This window comes from Nyctereutes procyonoides, unplaced genomic scaffold, assembly GCF_905146905.1.
Source record: "Nyctereutes procyonoides isolate TBG_1078 unplaced genomic scaffold, NYPRO_anot_genome, whole genome shotgun sequence".
NCBI lineage: Eukaryota > Metazoa > Chordata > Mammalia > Carnivora > Canidae > Nyctereutes > Nyctereutes procyonoides.
The window spans coordinates 4,454,398-4,472,720 of NW_026575124.1; the positions used below are offsets into that span (position 1 = coordinate 4,454,398).

At 47.0% G+C, this 18,323-nt stretch overlaps 1 protein-coding gene across 1 annotated transcript; it reads right to left on the bottom strand.

Moving 5' to 3' along the window:
• Window positions 1–4,803: 4,803 nt before the first annotated feature.
• Window positions 4,804–12,541, bottom strand: ATP5MC2 (ATP synthase membrane subunit c locus 2). Its single transcript, XM_055337249.1, has 5 exons — window positions 12,500–12,541; window positions 9,321–9,390; window positions 7,405–7,482; window positions 6,653–6,846; window positions 4,804–5,077 (listed from the first exon to the last, which is right to left on the bottom strand). Exons 2-5 carry the CDS (start codon window positions 9,357–9,359, stop codon window positions 4,963–4,965), a joined length of 426 nt encoding a protein of 141 aa, XP_055193224.1. The 5' UTR covers window positions 9,360–9,390; window positions 12,500–12,541; the 3' UTR covers window positions 4,804–4,962.
• Between the last annotated feature and the right edge of the window lie 5,782 nt (window positions 12,542–18,323).

The window sequence follows — 18,323 nt, forward strand, 5'->3', positions numbered from 1 at the left end:
TTTAAAAGATTTTATTTATTTATTCATGAGAGACACAGATTGAGGAGCAGAGACATAGGCAGAGGGAGAAGCAGGACCCCGAGATCACGACCTGAGCCAAAGGCAGATGCTCAACCACTGGGCCACCGGGGCAACACCCCCCCCCCTTATCTTTTAAAATTTATTTATCTGAGAGAGAGTGTGCACATACATAGAGAAGCAGACTCCCTGCTGAGCAGAGAGCCTGATGAGGGGCTCGATCTCAGGACCCTGGGATCATGACCTCAGTCAATGGTTAAGACACTCAATGGACTGAGCCACCCAGGTGCCCCCAAATCCTTCTTTCAAATCTCTCATTTCTCTTTCTGCCATCAGCCTAAGAAGGCTCTTTGCTTTTAAGAGTTCATGTGATTAGCTCAGGCCCACACAGATAATCTCCGTTAGTCAACTATGCCATGTAATCTAACAAAACCACACCCACCACATCCCATCATTTCCACAGGCTCTGGGGATTAGAGTAGGACGTATTTAGGGGAGTCATTTAAAAATTTCTGCCTACCACGGCACTTACTCAAAAGATGAAAGGAAATGATCTCTTATGGGGTGAGGGGAGAAAAAAGCAGGAACAAATTCTCTAACCAACCATTTACACTAATAAGAGAAGCCAAGCATTTGAAAGAGGCCTGACCTCATCCATCGTATTTTTTTTTTTTTAATTTTTATTTACTTATGATAGTCACAGAGAGAGAGATAGAGGCAGAGACACAGGCAGAGGGAGAAGCAGGCTCCATGCACCGGGAGCCTGACGTGGGATTCGATCCCGGGTCTTCAGGATCGCGCCCTAGGCCAAAGGCAGGCGCCAAACCGCTGCGCCACCCAGGGATCCCCATCCATCGTATTCTATCCATCACGTCTTCTGCCATTTCTAAGGTTGCTAGCTTGATCACAATGTACTAACAAGGTGCCTTGAGATAAAATAAAAACATTTTAAGGAATGCCTGGGGACTAAAAATATCTTCTTGTATTTTAATTTTTCCTCATCAAATAATGAAAACACCAAGCTGTCCAAGAGTGTATCCTAGGAATACATGTTGGAAAATGCACAATAATTTTAGATACAACTCAATAAAGATGAAGTTTCATTGTCCAAAACGCAGAGGACAATATTCTCTACTTACCAGTGTGATGCTATTCCACTTCTTTTTTCTATTCAGAATTCAATTAGAATATTCCTTCATCTCATTTCTCTTGAAAGGATGGAAGACACAGAGCAGCCTCTAAGTTCCTGGACACCAACCTAAGCTAAAACATCAATGCTGTTCCTGAATGTATTTCTCATCCTGATGACCTGAGAAAGCCTCAAACTAATAAATCCATCCTGAAAGGGAGGCTGGAACAGGGTTACTCATTACTGCTGTTTAGTATTTAGATTATTTCCAAAGGACATCATTTTCCTCTAATTAGAATGGCACTCCTCCCCTGTTTCTGAAGAAACACAAGTGACTTGAAAAAACTGAGGAATAAGAGGGAAGCAAGCCTATGTTCAGCATCCCTGGTGCTCTCTCAGATGGCTCTGTTTATAGCTAGAATTTCTACATTTTTGGATGGTCAGTTCCCTTTTCTATGCCAACCATAAAGAGGGAGAAGCTATCTACAAATGCCTAATATGCCCTGAGCAACATGGAGAAGGAGAAAGCAAATTATAATCAATATATATTGAACATTGATGGCACCTTCCTCTTCAAATATTCAAGGTACCTCTGTGTGTATGCATGTAATTCCTGGATGAACATTATTATCCTTATTTAATAGATGAGGACAAACTGAGGTCCTAGAAAATTACTGGTTAGTGATGTGTCCAGCATCACAGTGGCCAGTGGTAGAAGAGAGATTAGAACATCTCCTGAAGGGGATCCCTGGGTGGCTCAGCGGTTTAGCGCCTGCATTTGGCCCGGGGCATGATCCTGGAGTGCCGGGATCAAGTCCCACGTCGGGCTCCTGGCATGGAGCCTGCTTCTCCCTCCTCCTGTGTCTCTGCCTCTATCTCTGTGTCTTTCATAAATAAATAAATAAATCTTAAAAAAAAAAAAAAAAAAGAACATCTCCTGAAATTAATGTAACATTGTGGTCAACTACACTAAAAAAACAAAAAAGTAAAGAAAAAAAATCTGAATTCAAACATGGGCATTTTGTAAAACTACAAGGACAAGTAGAAAGCTTTCATTACATAATGTAATCAAAGTTGGAAAGATCTTCATAAAATTTGCTCTTGGACCATCTCTACTAAAACATAGCACTCTCCTTCCCAAGTTGTTAGCAACTTGGGTTGCCAGTAACTATCTCCTGGGGCTTGAAACTAAGAGGTTGCCTTGATTCCTCCCAAAGAAATTTGCTTCCAAGCTTCTTGCAGCACCATCTCATCATTCACCTCAGAGAGCAAAAAAACACGTGGGCCACTAAGCTGTGCTCTCCCCAAGCACCTAAGTTGATAAAGGGTTAGCTAGAATCACTCCCAAAGAAAGGTCCAAGGAAAGAAGCAAAACAAATACCTGGTGACTCAGAGAGGGGATGGGCAGCGGGGGCCCAAACACAGATACAAATTCAAGATACTGTAATAGAGATCTATTCCGGATCTCAAAATATGTAGAATAACTTCCACTCACTCTGGGTTGGAGGAGCTATTCTTGTGAAGGCCCCACTTGGGAGCCCCATGGCCCAGAATGCATTTTAATTGGGGATGGTACAACAATCTGGAAGCAAGCTATGGATAGGATCCCTCTCAACCCTTGATTACAATAGCAAAGGGACAAGGGTGAATGATTTTGGGTGACCTGCTTCCTAAGAATCAGTTTACTCTGGGGTTAAGTCTCTGCATTGGGCTTTAACTTCATAGTCATCAATTAACGCAAAAGAAAAACTGTTGTGCTCATTCACATTATCAGGAAAAGACTTTAAACATACTTAGGATAAGGCTTATTTAAAGTGTATCTAATTGGGGGCACTTGGGTGGCTCAGTTGGTTAAGTAGTGCCTTTGGCTCACGTCATGATCCCAGGGTCCTGGGATCAAGCCCTGCATCCAGCTCCCTGCTCTGTGGGGGGAGCCTGCTTCTCCCTCTCCCTCTGCCTGCTGCTCCTCTGGCTTATGCTGTCAAATAAATAAAATCTTTAAAAGACAAAACAAAATACTACCAAAAATAAACAAACAAACACAATGTATCTAGCTGGGGGGCCTGGGTGGCTCAGTCGATTAAGGGTCTGCCTTCAATGCAGGTCCTAATCCTGGGGTCCTGGAGCTGAGCCCTGTGTCAGACTCCCTGCCAAGGGTGGGGTCTGCTCCTCCTCTACCCCTCTCCCTGCTCATGCTCTAATAAATAAATAAAATCTTAATTTTTTTTTTAATGATAGTCACAGAGAGAGAGAGAGAGAGAGAGAGAGAGAGAGAGAGAGAGAGAGAGAGAGGGAGGCAGAGACACAGGCAGAGGGAGGAGCATGCTCCATGCACCGGGAGCCTGACATGGGATTCGATCCCGGGTCTCCAGGATCGCGCCCTGGGCCAAAGGCAGGCGCCAAACTGCTGCGCCACCCAGGGATCCCAATAAATAAAATCTTAAAAATAATAAAGTATATCTAGCCTTTAGAAAACAATTCTTCACTTTCATATTAACTCCACTGTCCAATGTTCCTTTTCAGGAATTTTTAAGGGAAAAGGCTTATCTTTGCTTATTCTTTCCCTCTTGCTTGGGAAAATAAGTCGTTGGCAACACTGGACTTGGGGGTCCCAAGACCGACAGTATGGTATAGCTCTAAGACATGATCCTTATTCTAGCTCCGCCTCTACTAGTGAATGATCCTGAGAGAACCCTTTAACTTTTCAAACTCTTCGTTTCCTCATTTGTAAAGTAAGGTGGGTAGTTTAGATGATTAAATAAAAAATTCGACAAGATATTTTTGAGATGCATCATCCTAGATACTTCTAGGGATATAAAAATGAATATGACGTAGTCCCTTCAAGGAACCGAGACTAACTTGTAAGATAAAAGACACACACACATATAAATCTACAATTTATCATAGACCAGAAGCATTAGAAAGGATACAAAATGCTCTAGAGTCCTTTTTTTCTGTTAATGCTCATTTGATTGGTGGTAGATGGAAACCAGATGAAAGCTTCATAATCAAGAGGCAGCATTTTAAACTAAGTCTTTAAAGATAACAGGGAGTTTAACTAAGAGGAAAGTGAGTGAAGATTCAGGAAAAGAAGGCAAAGATGGCCAAAGGGCAAGGCCTGAAGATAAGGACAGGAAAGAGGGAAAGTATTTGAAAAATGAAAATACCAGTTTGGGTAGAGTGTATGGGAATAAGAGATAAAGCTGAGAAGGCTGAGGTCAGACTGTTTTTGAATTGGTAAATGACACAACTAGTCTCATACTTAAGGATTAATCTGGGAGTGGTGGATAAAAGTAACTACTAGAGGAAAGAGACTGGAGGCAGGAAGCCAGTTAAAAGGTTATTGCAATAGACCAAGTGGGTGGCAATGAGGGCCTGAGCCAGGATAGTAGCAGTGGAAACAGCCCATTAGTGGAAATTTTAAGCCAGCCTTGTTTGTTTCCACTGACCCAATCCTCCAAGATAAAAGGCCATCCCAGGTGAAAATTATTAAAAAGGACTGCTAATCTGAATAAAGCCTTCCTGACACAGAATGAAGAACAAGTGAGCCCAGACTCATGCAGAGTTTAGAATTGTCACCACCCACCAGGCCTTATACTCTCACCAAGGCACTCAGCCAACTGTGGAGAACAAATATACACAGGAGACACAAGAAAGATCTTATTAATACAGTATTTATTTGTCTTTCCTCTGTCAAACCCTGAGCCAACCACTTTCCCCAGGCTGCCTGGGGAGGTATAGGAAAAGGAACATACAGGGCATACAGGGCAGACAAGACATGGGAGAAAGACCTATGGGAGGTGGAGACGACTCCTTCACATGGCGAAGAGGATGAGAAAGGCCACCATCAGGCAAAAGAGCCCCATGGCCTCCGAGAGGGCAAAGCCCAGAATGGCGTAGGAGAAGAGCTGTTGCTTCAGAGAGGGATTCCTGGGAGAAGGGGAGGAGAAAAGACTGAATTTCTAGTCCACACAAAGAAAAAGACAAACATCAAAGGCAAGCTCAGGGAAAACTCATCTCCATCTCCTCAAGCTCATCTTATGTAATGAGTCTCTCAGAGTGACACCATCATGCCCCCAATTCTTGCCTGATACATCAAGGGCTTACAGACTAAATGATGGGAGTGGAAAATACAAAATTCTGTAACATGGCCCAGGTACAAACATTACCTTCTCTAGTAGATTACCCGTATCATAACTTAAGACCTCTGGGCCTGGACATTTAACTATCCAGGGCCCAACCATAATGGAAGAGGTATCCAGAGTGGCAGAGTCTATCAGAGTAGTGTTTTGAAACTTTAAGTAGCAGAACCTCAAAATACAAAATGTATAAAAATCAAACTACAATGGTAAATAAGTGCAGGATTTTAAAGGCTTGTTTGACTGGTCTCCCCTTCATTCTTTAAGATGGTCTCTGGGCATATTTCAAAACCCTAGGGCTTTATGGAATACAACCAGAAAAAACCCATTCTAGAGAACAAGGGAATCAGAGGGACAGACTATTTTCTTTCATTTCAAAATAGTCAAAAATTTTGGGCTTTAAGAAGCTACAAATGGTCTATGGGGTTTAGAAACAAAATGGGATAAAAGACTCCCAACTTTGGAAGTCAATATATCATTCTATTTCCCTTAGTCTGTCCCCTCTGGAAGCCTTGATGGATAAGGCAAAGAACACCAGCTTCTAACAGAACTGTGGACACAGAAGCAGGCAGGCTGTTTCATATAAATCCTAACAAATAAACCTATTTCCTCAAAGGCATTAAGAGAACTAGCAGGTCTCAAGAGGATTAATTTAGTTCTAACGGTGAGTTGCCCAGAGCTGGTGGAGACCAAATAGTCCCAAGTGTCAGGAAGCTGTGGGGTTGGCTGCAAAGGCAGTTTTCCCAGGAGTGATGGGGAATTCCCAGGGATGGGGAAAAGCAGCAACAAAACCACTATGCTGACTTGGGGCTCTAGACCAGTGGCAGCAAACTTTCTCTGTAAAGAGCCAGACAGTAAATATTGTAGCTCTTGTGGGTCACACACAGTCTGTTGCCGCCGCCCTCCCCCCCCCCCCGTTTTCATGACACTTTAAAGATGTAGTAAAACCCATTCTTAGCTCAGTTGTACGAAAACCAAGTGGTGGCCCAGACATGGCCCTCCTACCTTGTTTTGCTGACTTTCCAAAGCTTTTCAAAGGAATTTTCCAATATAGTAGCCACTAGTCACATGTGACTACCTAACCATATTCTAAGTACAAAAAATTTAAACTTTATGTACTTTTAGTTAATTAAAAATTTATTTACTTTTAAGTAATCTCTACACCCAACATGGCACTGGAACTCATGAATCTGAGAGTCACATGCCCTACTGACTGAGCCAACCAGAAGCCCCTACTTAATTAAAATTTAAATTCAAATAACCACATGTGGCTACTGTATAAGATAATGTAGAGCTCAAGATCCCTAGATATTTCTGCCTAGATCTTTGGAAATATATCTGAGAGCCAATGGAGGGCCCATCTTACCTGGCATAACCAATGATGAGGCTCCCAAACACAGTCCCAATTCCAGCCCCAGAGCCAGCCACCCCTACAGTGGCAGCCCCAGCCCCAATGAACTTGGCTGCCGTGTCAATGTCCCTTGAAATGGCGCTGGTTTGGAAGCTGCGGCTAGGAATAACTGAGGTCAGGGGATGTGGGGCTGCCAAGCTGCTGAGGCTCTGTGAAGAAGACACAGGTAGAAGGTAAAGATTTTAAAAAACCTCTTTTTGCTTCGGTAATTTTTGTACCATTTAAGCCTTCTATGCTATCACATTCCATGCCTTTTCCCCCCAAACAGAAAAACTTTTAACTCCCTGGAAAATCCCATAAAATGTTGCCAAGCAGAACTTTTTGATACAAGGTGGGTATCAAATACCTTCAAGATTCAGGTATGGTCTAGAAGTTTAAGACTGAAGCCCTTGCCAGTTGTTGGTGCCCTGAAATCATCATCTATCTGCATGGGACCAAATACCACCAGCCAAAGTCAGTAAACTAGGTCAGGTAATGGTAGTTATCAGCAGCACACACAGGCATGTGCTGCCAGTGGCAAAAGTTGGAACACTAGATCATATGTAGTATGGGCCATCCTCCTATCTTCACCTAAGCCAATGGCCTTAATCCTTCACTAACTTTTGTCTGTGATGACTGTCCTCAGCACTCCCCCTACTGGTGCTGCCAGGCAGCCCTCTTCACCCTTCACCCCCAAACCACAGGCCCAATTCCACCTCATAAGGTACCTTATCTGTCAGTGTCTCTGGTGGTTTTAGCACCACTGCAGACAGTGATCGGCTCAACAGCTGAGAGGTGCTCCGGACCTAAGGGGAATGACACAAAGGCAAAGAGGGTCAAGAAAGGCAGTGGAGGAGTTTCAGAACCATCCCAAGTTGTCACATGGATGCCCCATTCGTTCTCTTGAACTTAAATCAGAATCTTGGATCAGGGCAGCCCGGGTGGCTCAGTGGTTTAGCGCCACCTTCAGCCATGGCCTGATCCTGGAGACTCAGGATCGAGTCCCACTTCAGGCTCCCTGAATGGAGCCTCTTTCTCCCTCTACCTCTGCCTCTGCCTCTCTTTCTCTCTGTGTCTCTTTCATGAATAAATAAATAAAATCTTAAAAAAAAAAAAAAAGAATCTTGGATCATTCTTTTACTTTAGCAAATTTTAGATTCAAGAACTACACTAGTTCTCTTACTTTCCAGGCTTCTCCTTTGGTTTAAAGGAAGAAACCTACTTCCTTTCAGGCCACAAAGTATTACCCTCTCACTATATCCTTTCACAGGCCTTGAGAATGGGAAGAAATCCAAGCCTCAGAAGCAATTGCTTCACTTAGTAAGAGAGATATGTTGGTAATGGCCAGCCAGTAAGAGGGAAGCCAATGATTGGAGGAGCATCTTTTCCTAAACACATCCTTCAGGAAAACATGCAAAATGATCCATGCTCAAAATCCACTCCATCCTGTAGCCTTTTCTAACCCCCAGCAAAAGCAGCCAACATAGTGGTTACCAGCCAGGGTTCTAGTCAGATACATCTAGAATTTTTTTTTAAGATTTTTAAACTTATTTATTAATCATACATATAGAGAGAGGGTGGGGAGGCAGAGACACAGGTAGAGGGAGAAGCAGGCCCCATGCAGGGAGCCCAACGTGGGACTTGATCCCAGGTCTCCAGGATCAGGCCCTGGGCTGAAGGTGGCGCTAAATCGCTGAGCCACCCGGGCTGCCCAAGATAGATCTGGATTCTAATCTTAGCTCTATTTCAGCTGTGTAATCTCAGGACAAGTCACTTAAATCTTTCTAAACCTGCTTTCTCATCTATTAAATTGGCATACAATAATCCAGGGTTGATGTGTGAAGTGAATGAAATTATATACACAAAATGGTACACCCAGTGGCAGGCATAATAAGTATTCCACCAACAGTATCCAGGAATAGCGCCCTTTTCCACTCATGGATGTATCAATCAGTTATCTCCATCAACAAATAATCTGTAATTTCTGGGGCACCTGGGTGGCACAGTAAGTTATATGCCCAACTCAGTTTTAGCTCAGGTCATGATGTCAGGATTGTGAGATCGAGTCCTGCATCAGGCTCCACACTCAGAGCTGAGATTCTCTCTCCCTTTTCCTTTGCCCCTCCCACTTGTAACTCTCTCTTCCTCCCTCTAAATAATACATCTTAGAAAAAAAATATCTTTCTTCCATGCTGCTGCTTCTGAATCAAATATTTTTCCAATGTGTATTTACAGGTGTTTCAACTTGTCACCCAAATTTAACCTCCCAGAGGACTGGGCTATGGCTCTCAAACACTCAGGGCAAGATCCTGTACACAGTGTATACTCAGTTCAAGTTAGGCTATCTACTTCATGTTTACCATTTTTAGGTGGGTTCTAGTTTATAGAACAGAGAGTCAGGATAGAAATAACCTGATCTTAGTCTAGATTCTCCTTTACACTCTTCTTCTAATATGGTTGGATGAAAAGAATCAACAGCTTCCAAGGGATCTGAGACAGGGAGTATCTGGTAAGCATTCACTCTCTGCTGTCAGGCTAACACAGCAAAGGACCTTCCACCAGCCCAGCTGTGAAGACCGTCCTATGGCAAGGAGAGACGAGATGGCCCTCCTGAAAAATTCTTCCAAAAAAGGCAGGTACTCACCAAGAAGGGGGTGGAGACGAACTTTGCACAGGCGTACATTTTCAGGGGATGAGGGGCTGTAGCAGGAGAGCTGGAATTACAGAAGCAGCATTGTAAACATTGTCCTTGTTCACCAAAGGACATCCTTATTAGCAGAAAAGGTGCTCTGGAAAAGTTAAATGGCCCTGAGAGCAGAGTGAATGACCTCAAGTCATCAGCAGAGATGGAATTAAAACCAAGTCAAGACTCCCTCCAAGCTTCTTTTCAAGATTTCCTTATCAAGTGACTCCGCCTGTCTGAACAAGTAGCCACCTGGTCTCAACTTTAAGACCTGTCACTCAGTTCCATAGCTCATGAGTTGGTGTTGTCAGAGGAAGTTCCTGTGTCCTCTAAATTTTCTTCAGTCTCTATTCAAAAGGAACTCTTCTCAAGATTTCATTGTCTGGGACTGAAACAGCTGCCCTTTAAAGACTCTTGGGACATATTTGTTGAAGGCCAAGACCCTGGAAGGATCTCCAACAATCTTTTACTGAATTACCTAAAACTTATTGGATTCCTCAAACACTTCATTTTCCTACCTTAATTAACAGGGGCACATCAATGAGGAATCCGCCCATTAGTCTAACTATGACTGTTAAAGTATTCATTTTCACATTCACACTAAGAAGCATTCAATTTTGTACGTTCAAGATCTAAAACAATGCTGTAGGTGCCCTAAGTTGGTAGAAATATTTCAGACACTTGTTGAATTAAAGACCTACAAAAATGATTTCTCCAAGTTAGACATCCACCTGAACTACTTACCTGAGGAAAGGGCCTGTGTATTCAAAAAATTTTGCATATTTGGGTCCCACTTTAGACGTTCTTGGTCAAGATCTCTGGGTATAAGGCCCAAGTATCCTATACTTCAAACAAGCTTCTCAAGTGATCCTTAGGTACACTGAGAGCATGGTTGTTTTGTTTTTGTTTTTGTTTTAAAGATTTTACTTATTTATTCATGAGAGGTACAGAGACAGGGAGAAGGAGAAGCAGGCTCCCTGCAGGGAGCCCAATGCGGGACTTGACCCAGGACTCCAGGACTCCAGGATCATGCCCTGAGCCAAAGGGCATGATTATAAAGATTATCAACCACTGAGCCACCCAGGCATCCTGAGAGCATGGTCTTTAAACCAGTCTCCTAATGATTGTACTCATAGAGCCAGGAATCTTCTCACACTTAAGTTAATGCTTCCTAGGGGCACCCGAGAGCCTCTGACTCCGATCATGATCACAGCGTCCTGGGATAGAGCCCTGCATCGGGTTCCCTGCTCAGTGGGGAGTCTGCTTCTCCCTTTACCTCTGTGCTCTCTCAATAAATAAAATATCAAAAAAAAAGCTAATGCTTCCTAATATGAAATACTCAAGGATTACTTAAACCCGTTAACTAACACTTCCTTAAATGTGTTGTAATCAAGATTTTCCAAGGCTACCCTTGAATCCAGCATCAGTCACTTTCAGATTAATCGATGCCTTCAATTCTTGTCCTGTCTCCAGGTGCTCATATATAACTCTAACCCAATTTTGCTGCAGATTATAAAGGTTTTCTTTGGTCAAAATCAGAAAATTTCCCTAAAGCTTTAAAAAAAGAAAATAGTGGACAGGGAGAGGGGCACCTGGGTGACTCAGTCACTGAGTGCTCCACTATTGTTTTCAGTTCAGGTCACTGGCTCAGGGTCCTGGGATTGAGCCCCACAAAGGGCTCTGCACTCAGGCTGGAGTCTGCTTGAACTTCTCTTCCTTCCCCCCTGTCCTCCTCTCTAAAATAAATGTCTTAAAAATAAATAATAAAAAGGACTAGACATCTGGCTGGTTGTCAACAGGACATATGACTCCCAGGTTGTGAGTTCAAGACCCAACTTGGGCACAGAGTTTACTTAGAATGTAATAAACAGGGTGCCCGGGTGGCTCAGCGTTTTAGCGCTGCCTTCAGCTCAGGTTGTGATCCTGGAGTCCCGGGATGGAGTCCCACATTGGGCTCCCTGCGTGGAGCTTGCTTCTTCCTCTGCCAGTGTCTCTGCCTCTCTCTGTGTCTCTCATGAATTAATAAAATCTTAAAAAAAAAAAAAAACGTAGTAAATAAGTAAAGAAAGTTTCCCCCCCAAGGCAAATTAAACCTAAGTTATCATTTGCAAAACATATTTCTGCGGGGGGGTGGTGGTGGTGGTAAATTAATCTACAGGTTAACAAGTTCAACGCGGTACTGACGTGTACAAGCCCGCAACATGGGATCCCTGAGTGGCTCAGTGGTTTAGCACCGCCTTCGGGCTAGGGCGTGACCCCGGGGGGTCCCGAGATCGAGTCCCACGTCGGGCTCCCTGCATGGAGCCTGCTTCTCTCTCATGAATAAATTAAATAAAATATTTAAAAAAAAAAGCCCGCCACAAAGGGTGCCACTACAGGAGGCTGCACGAGGTGCAGACGGCTCCCCTGGCCACCTAACCAGGGCGGGCCTGCACCTGCCAGCCTACGACACTGCGGACCAGGTGTGGAGCAGTCACGTCGCTAGGGAGCTGCCGACGGAACCACTGGCCGTTCGTTCCCTCAAACCTCTCCGTGTGGAGAGCGGGGTCTGAGGAGAGCCGGCGGGCGAGGACCGGCCCACGCGGCCCCGCGCCTCTGTGGGGCCTGCTCCTCGGACAGAACCCCGCCGGCAGCCACTTCCGGTCCTCGCGGCCGCGCCGGGGGAGGGCTGCGGGTGTAGCCCCCGGCCGCCTCCTGCGCCACGGCCTGCGTGGAAACGGGTTTCGGCTGCTGTTCCACCACGTGCACTTCCAACAGGAGACACCGGCCACCCCCACGGCTTGGGGCAGCAGAGGCGCAGGAGTCGGAGGGACGAGAAGGGGAAGCGGAGGCCGGGGCGGGGCCTGGCGTTTGTCGCAACGCCGGGTGGGCAAGAGAGAGGAAAGCGCCTCGGTGAGGGCCGAGTGGCCAGGGGGACCGAGTCCAGCTCCACGGCGCTCCGCCCCCCCCCCCACGAGGCTCCCAAGATGGCGGCAGCCCGGCGCGGCGGGGGCGGCCCGAGGGCGCGGGAGCAGCGGGACGAGGGCGGGCGGGAGGCCCCGGGTGGGAGCACGCAAGAAAGGCCCGCACAGGACTCACGCGACGTGGGCGTCCCGCGCGCGTGCGCGGCGCATCGCGGGCGCGAGGGCACAAGGCCTTACCTGCTCCCAGAGCGGAGACGACCGAGAGGGGCGGGGTGGGGGTGGTGGCGGTGGGCGGGAAGAGCCAAAGGAAGGCTCGGCGCATGCGCGGCCTGGACCAACGAGTCGCTCTACGAGAGCTAGAGTGACCGCGACGTTGGGGGTCGGCCCCGGCGCCACAGCGCCGCCTGCCAGCTGTGCGTCGGGGCCCGGCCAGTCGCTCCACCTGGTGTTGGAGACGGGGAACTGCAGGCGGAGCGGGCTCCGTGCAGAAACGAGCTCAGCTCGGCCCCGAAAACCCGAAAGCCCATCCGTAACGTGGCCTGCGGTTTTGGTCGGCCCAGCGTTTGGGGTCTCGGACGCGTGTCCCCAGTCGCAGCATGTGCAGTCACGATGCCAAGCCTCCCTCCCCTCCACACACACACATAACAGAATCCAGTGCTAAGTAACAGACATCGAGTTTGGGGTTCGGGGGCTCAAAATGTAGCAGAAGGAAAATGAAGTCACGGGACTCCTGCCTTCTGTGGCCCAGGAGCCCCGACCTTATGGATGGGAAGCCCGTGCAATGGGCGAGTAGTGGGCGGCGTGCCCCAGCCTCTCCCTCTTCTTCTAGTGATGAGCCAAGAGGAAACGGGCCTCGCGGAACAGAAAATAGGGGCTCCTGGGGGCCATGACTCCAGCGCCCGGACGCTGCGCCTCGACTCCCGGGTGCTGCGACCGTCGAGGAGCGGCGGGCACCAGCATCCGCAGGGCATCGGAGGTCCCTGCAGGGCGGGCGCCATCTGCGGGCGTGGACACGAGCGGGCCTCGCGCCCTTTGGCTCTTCCCTGCCCCCCCCCCGGGGGGGCGCTCCCGGCCTCACCCCTGCTCCGGGCCTCCTGGTCTCCCCGGGAGGGAGGGGGGCGGCAGGGCCTAGCGCCTCGGCTCCTGCCCCAAGCCCGGCCATCGGGCGTCGGGCTTGAACGCAGCGCGAGAAGGACGGGGAACGCTCGCCAAACCCCCATAAAAAATAAAAAATAAAAAGAGCCGCGGCTGTAAATAAAGCCAAATCCGCCACCCTCCGAGGGGCCGTTTGTCCTCCCCTCCTTGGCCCCGTCCTTCCCGCCGCCCCCTCCCGGCTCCCGGCCCCGCGGCGCCCCGGCCCCGAGCTCCTCCATTTAATCGGATTTGGGAGAAGGGGAGGATAAATCACGGCAGCAGCTTTACGGTCCCGGAGGAGAGGCGAGCCGCAGCCAGGCACACCCCGGCCGGCGATAAAAAGCGGCGCTGAAAGCCCGCGGAGCAATTTCCCGGGACCCCGAGCGACGCCATTACAGGGATGTAATTTTGCCCGGATGAGGCCCCGAGTTTAATTATCCTCGCGGAGGAATTTCAATGCGGCCAATCCATCTTGCAGGCGGGCGGCAGAGGGATTTATATGGGCCCGTTATTTCACACGGATCCTCCATCTGCATTTTTATGGCCCTGAGCTCCTGGAGGGAGGGGGAGGCGCGGGGAGGGTCCGGGGCGCGGGCGCGGGCGCGGGCACGGGCGGAGGCCGGGCCTCCCCGCGTCCACGCCGCCCGCTCGGGCAGGATTCTCACCCGTTCCCCCGAAATTCCCACACCGCCCCCCCCCGCCGGCCCCAGGGCTAGACTCGGAGCGGGGGGGGGAGGGGGGAGGTGAAGAGGGGAGCTGGGATCGTAGGGAACCCATCAACAGGTTTTTACCGGGCGCTGCAGGGAGGTCCCCCCCCCCCCAGGCCGCAGCTTCAGGGGCCGCCACCCAAGGGTCGTGGCAGCCGATGGCCCGACAGTTCAGACCCCCCCCCCCCGGAGGATTGGAGGAAGGGGCCCGCGAGGACGCTGGGGGCTACAGGCTGCAGTGCTGACCCCCCTCGGTGCTGGGCTCCGGATTCACGCCCGACTTGCCGTGACCTCGGGCGAGCGGCCGACCCTCCTGAATCCCTGTCCGCCTGGCAGCTGGGGGGGCGTCAGAGGGCTTCCCCTCCCTCCCCACCCCCCTCCCAGCCAGGGCGCAGGTTACGGGCCCCCGGAGCTTTTAACAAGGTGCTTGGACCTCAGTACGAGTGCAGTAAGTGCTCGTAATACCAATAGCAGCTGTCGGTATTGTTGCCATCATCGTTGGAGCTGGAAGCATTGCGGTTCGATTCCGCACTGCTCCCTGGGGAGACTCGATTGCAAGATCCCTGCAGGGTCGTCTCCCGAGACTCAACGACCACGCACTGCGCTTTTTTCACCCTCATCGATCATGCAAAACAAGTCCTTTGGTCGGTGGATGGAGAGACGGGTGGGGAGGACGGGGACCCGGGGAGGCCTGCGGCTGCCAGGCCCGAAGCCAGAAATTAAATCAGTGGGGGGGGGGGGGCGGCGAGGCTGCGGGCAGGGGCTGCGGGCTGGGGCTGCGGTACGTGGGACGCGGCGAATTTCAGGACAACAAAAGGGAACCTTAGGGAAGGGTCTAGGGATCTTCTGAGCCCAGGGCTTGGGAAAGGGGCCTTCCACCACTTGAGCGATGGAAAACTGGGATCCGGGAAGGAAAGGGTGTGGAGCCAGACTATCCTTTCCAATCAATCCCTTTCTTTTCCTACCAGACCATGTAACAAGGTTGGCCTGATTGGCCAGTTTTTCTAATGACTGTTAGTGGCACATTCTGACTGGTTAGCAGCCTCCCGGCACAGTGGTGACGGAGAAATGAGATTGATCTTTTCTTTCTTAGGATTGGTTAACAGCCCTCAGGGGGGCCAGAGGCTCATTTTAATTGACTGGATAGGCTAGGAGGGAGGTCCAGCACCTCTCGTACAGAAATTCTGAGTGTTCTTTTCCGCAAAGGTCACCAAGAAAGAGTCCTGATTGGCTTCTGTATGTTTGCCTTTGGACTGGAAACAATGGCTTAGACAAGAAAAAATCAAAAGAAAGAAAAAAAAAAGAAAAAAATAAAAAGAATCATGCAGGCTTGCCACAGTTCCCTTTGAAACCCCAGAGATGGATTCACAGAGAGAAACGTAAGAAGGATAAAAAGAGAGAATAGGACATAGAGAAATGCAAAGGAAAAAAAAAATGCCAGAGAGAGGTGGAAGGGTTTGAATAATTTATTTTTCACTCCTGATAGCTTAACGGTGAGGCTACTTTAGGATGCGCTTTGCTAGATGCACATGTCACCAGCACGAGGCATGGAAAGAACAGCTGTCCTGGAAGCAGGAGACTGGGGGTCTAGTCCTAGCCTTACTACTAACTCCCCCGATAACTTTACATGTTACCATATATCTCAAAACTCGTTTCCTCGTTTGGAAAAATCGGGGGAAAATGTAGGTGATTTTTAAGGTTCTCTCCAGTGTTAACCTTCTAGGATATCCTTTGTGTTCAACAGGCCCTTTTGTACAAGTTGGAGTGGTACCTTTGCACTGCCTAGAAGAACTATTCTTATTTCTTTTTTCAATTTATTTTTTGTGAGCCTCTAAGTCCAACGTGGAGCTCAAACTCATGACCCCAGGATCAAGAGTTGCATGCTCTTCTGACTCAGCCAGCCAGGCCCCTGGACAAGGACGACACTTAAGTCTTGAACGCCTCCTTTAGTGACTGTTAATTTCAAGCGTGGTGGGTACGCCTGTCAGATTCCCTACTTCTCCTGCTAACGCAACTCCCCAGGAGAGCTGGACTGTGAGCCATCAGTAAACCTGCCTATTTCTGGAGAAAGAAAACAGTAGATGGAGGGAGGGAAAGAGTCATTAGCATCTACGCTTCCAAGGAAGGGACCAGTGGGAAAGTTGGTGGCAGAAGGATAGCCAAACAGATTTTTGCTGGAGAAGAACCTAGATTCCTTTGAATTTGTATGATGAATTTGTACAAGTCCTACATATTTACCTAGAAGCTATGATTAGGTATATGTGTGAACATAGATTTGGTGCTTGCCATTTGGTAGCCCCCAAGCCAAGGAACACACACAGACAACACAGAAAACAAAAGTCATTGTGATATAATGTGAAGAGCTGAGGACACAAACTAGAGGTCTGAATCTAAATTTTGTAATACTACTGTTTAGTTATATGACTGGGGGAATCATTTCATCTCTCTAGACTTCAGTTTTTTTAGCTGCAAAATGTAGGAAAGCACTAGACAACTAATTAAGTTCTTTTTCGGCTTTAAATATAAATGGCATGGCTTTGTCCTTTCTGGTTTGCCCTTGTCTCCTGTGACTTCAAGTAATCAATCAACATTTATTGAGCATCTACTATGTGCAAGGTATTGTGCTTCATATTGTAAATGGGAATAAAAAGGGGGGAAAACATAATCCCTCGTCTTCATAAGTGTATAATCTGTAAGGAAGAGTTGTGCATATACAGCTACAATATGCAGCAAGATTTAATAGGTTATTTGAGTAATAGGAGTTGAGGAAGCAGTATGATTCCAGCTAGAATGATCAAGAAGACACCACGATTAAAGAGGTCTTTTCCTTCTTTTAAAGAAGTATGAAATATTTAAATCATGAATGGATGCAAGTAATATACTATTTACTCAACAGATATTTATTGCTATCTTACTATGTGCCAAGCACTGTTCTAGGTGCATGAAACACAGATGTGGGCAAAAAAAAAAAGACAAAAATATTTGCTTTCCGTGAAGTGCCTAGCTGGGTCCGTTGGTAGAGCATGTGACTTTTGATCTTCGGATTGTGAGTTTGAGCTCCACATTGGAAATAGAGTTTACCTAAAAAAGAAAAGAAAAGAAAGATATTATCAATGCCACTGGGGGCCCACATATGCTTCTCTCTTATAGTAGCCTCTGAATTTTATGTTGATCATTTCAAGGATTTTTTTTCATATTTTTGCCGTATATTGTTTATTTTATCTCCCCTCTTTTTCCGTTTTTTTTTTACCATGCTAAGAGTGATGTAATATTCTTTGTAGACTCCCTTTGCTTGCTCTTTTCATTCAACATTATCTTCCTAAGATTCACCCATGTTGACGTAGATCACTGTAGTTTATTCCTGTTCATTGTATAATAATCCACCAATTTGATTAATTCCCCTGTTGATGAGTACTGAGGCTTGTTTCCAGCTTTTTGCCATTACAAATAATACAGCTCTGTACATGTCTCTGGGTATACGTTGGCAAGAATTTCTGCGTAAAGGGAATTGTTAGGTTGAGGATACGAACTTTTCTAGATAATGTCAGTTTGTTTTGCAATATTTATGTCCACCAAAGTATATAAGAGTTTTAGTTGCTACCCCTATCCTCACCATCTTTGATATTTAGCTAATCTGTTGGATATAAAATAGTATTTCATGGTGGCTTAAATTTATACTTGCCTGATTATTACTGAGGCTGAGCATCTTTTCATATATTTATTGGCCACTCATGTTTCTCCTTCTGTGAAATGCCTATTCATGTATATCCTTTGCCCATTTTCCTATTGGGTTATTTATCACCTCCCTATTGATTTTTTTAGAAATTAACAAATATATATAGCCTAGTTCTGATCCTTTGTTAGTGCCAACTATCTACTTCTAGTTTGTAGAGGGGTTGGCATTTTAGTAAAGGCTTAAAGGATGGACGATTTCAGTTCCAGCTCAGAGTCCTCGTTTAGTTGGATTAATTCATTCTTAATTCATTCATCAAATATTTATTGAATGTCTAGCCAGACATCATGCTGGACCATGAGAATACAAATATATCCCACATTTACTCACCCCTTACCACTTCCAAAATCTAGTTGGGTCCAAGCCACTGACATCTCTTGCTAGATCACTACAATACCTTCCTATCTGTTCTCCCCAAACTCCACAATCTATTTTTGTTACAGTCTACTCTCCACACAGTAAGTAGCTAAAATGATCTTTTATTTAT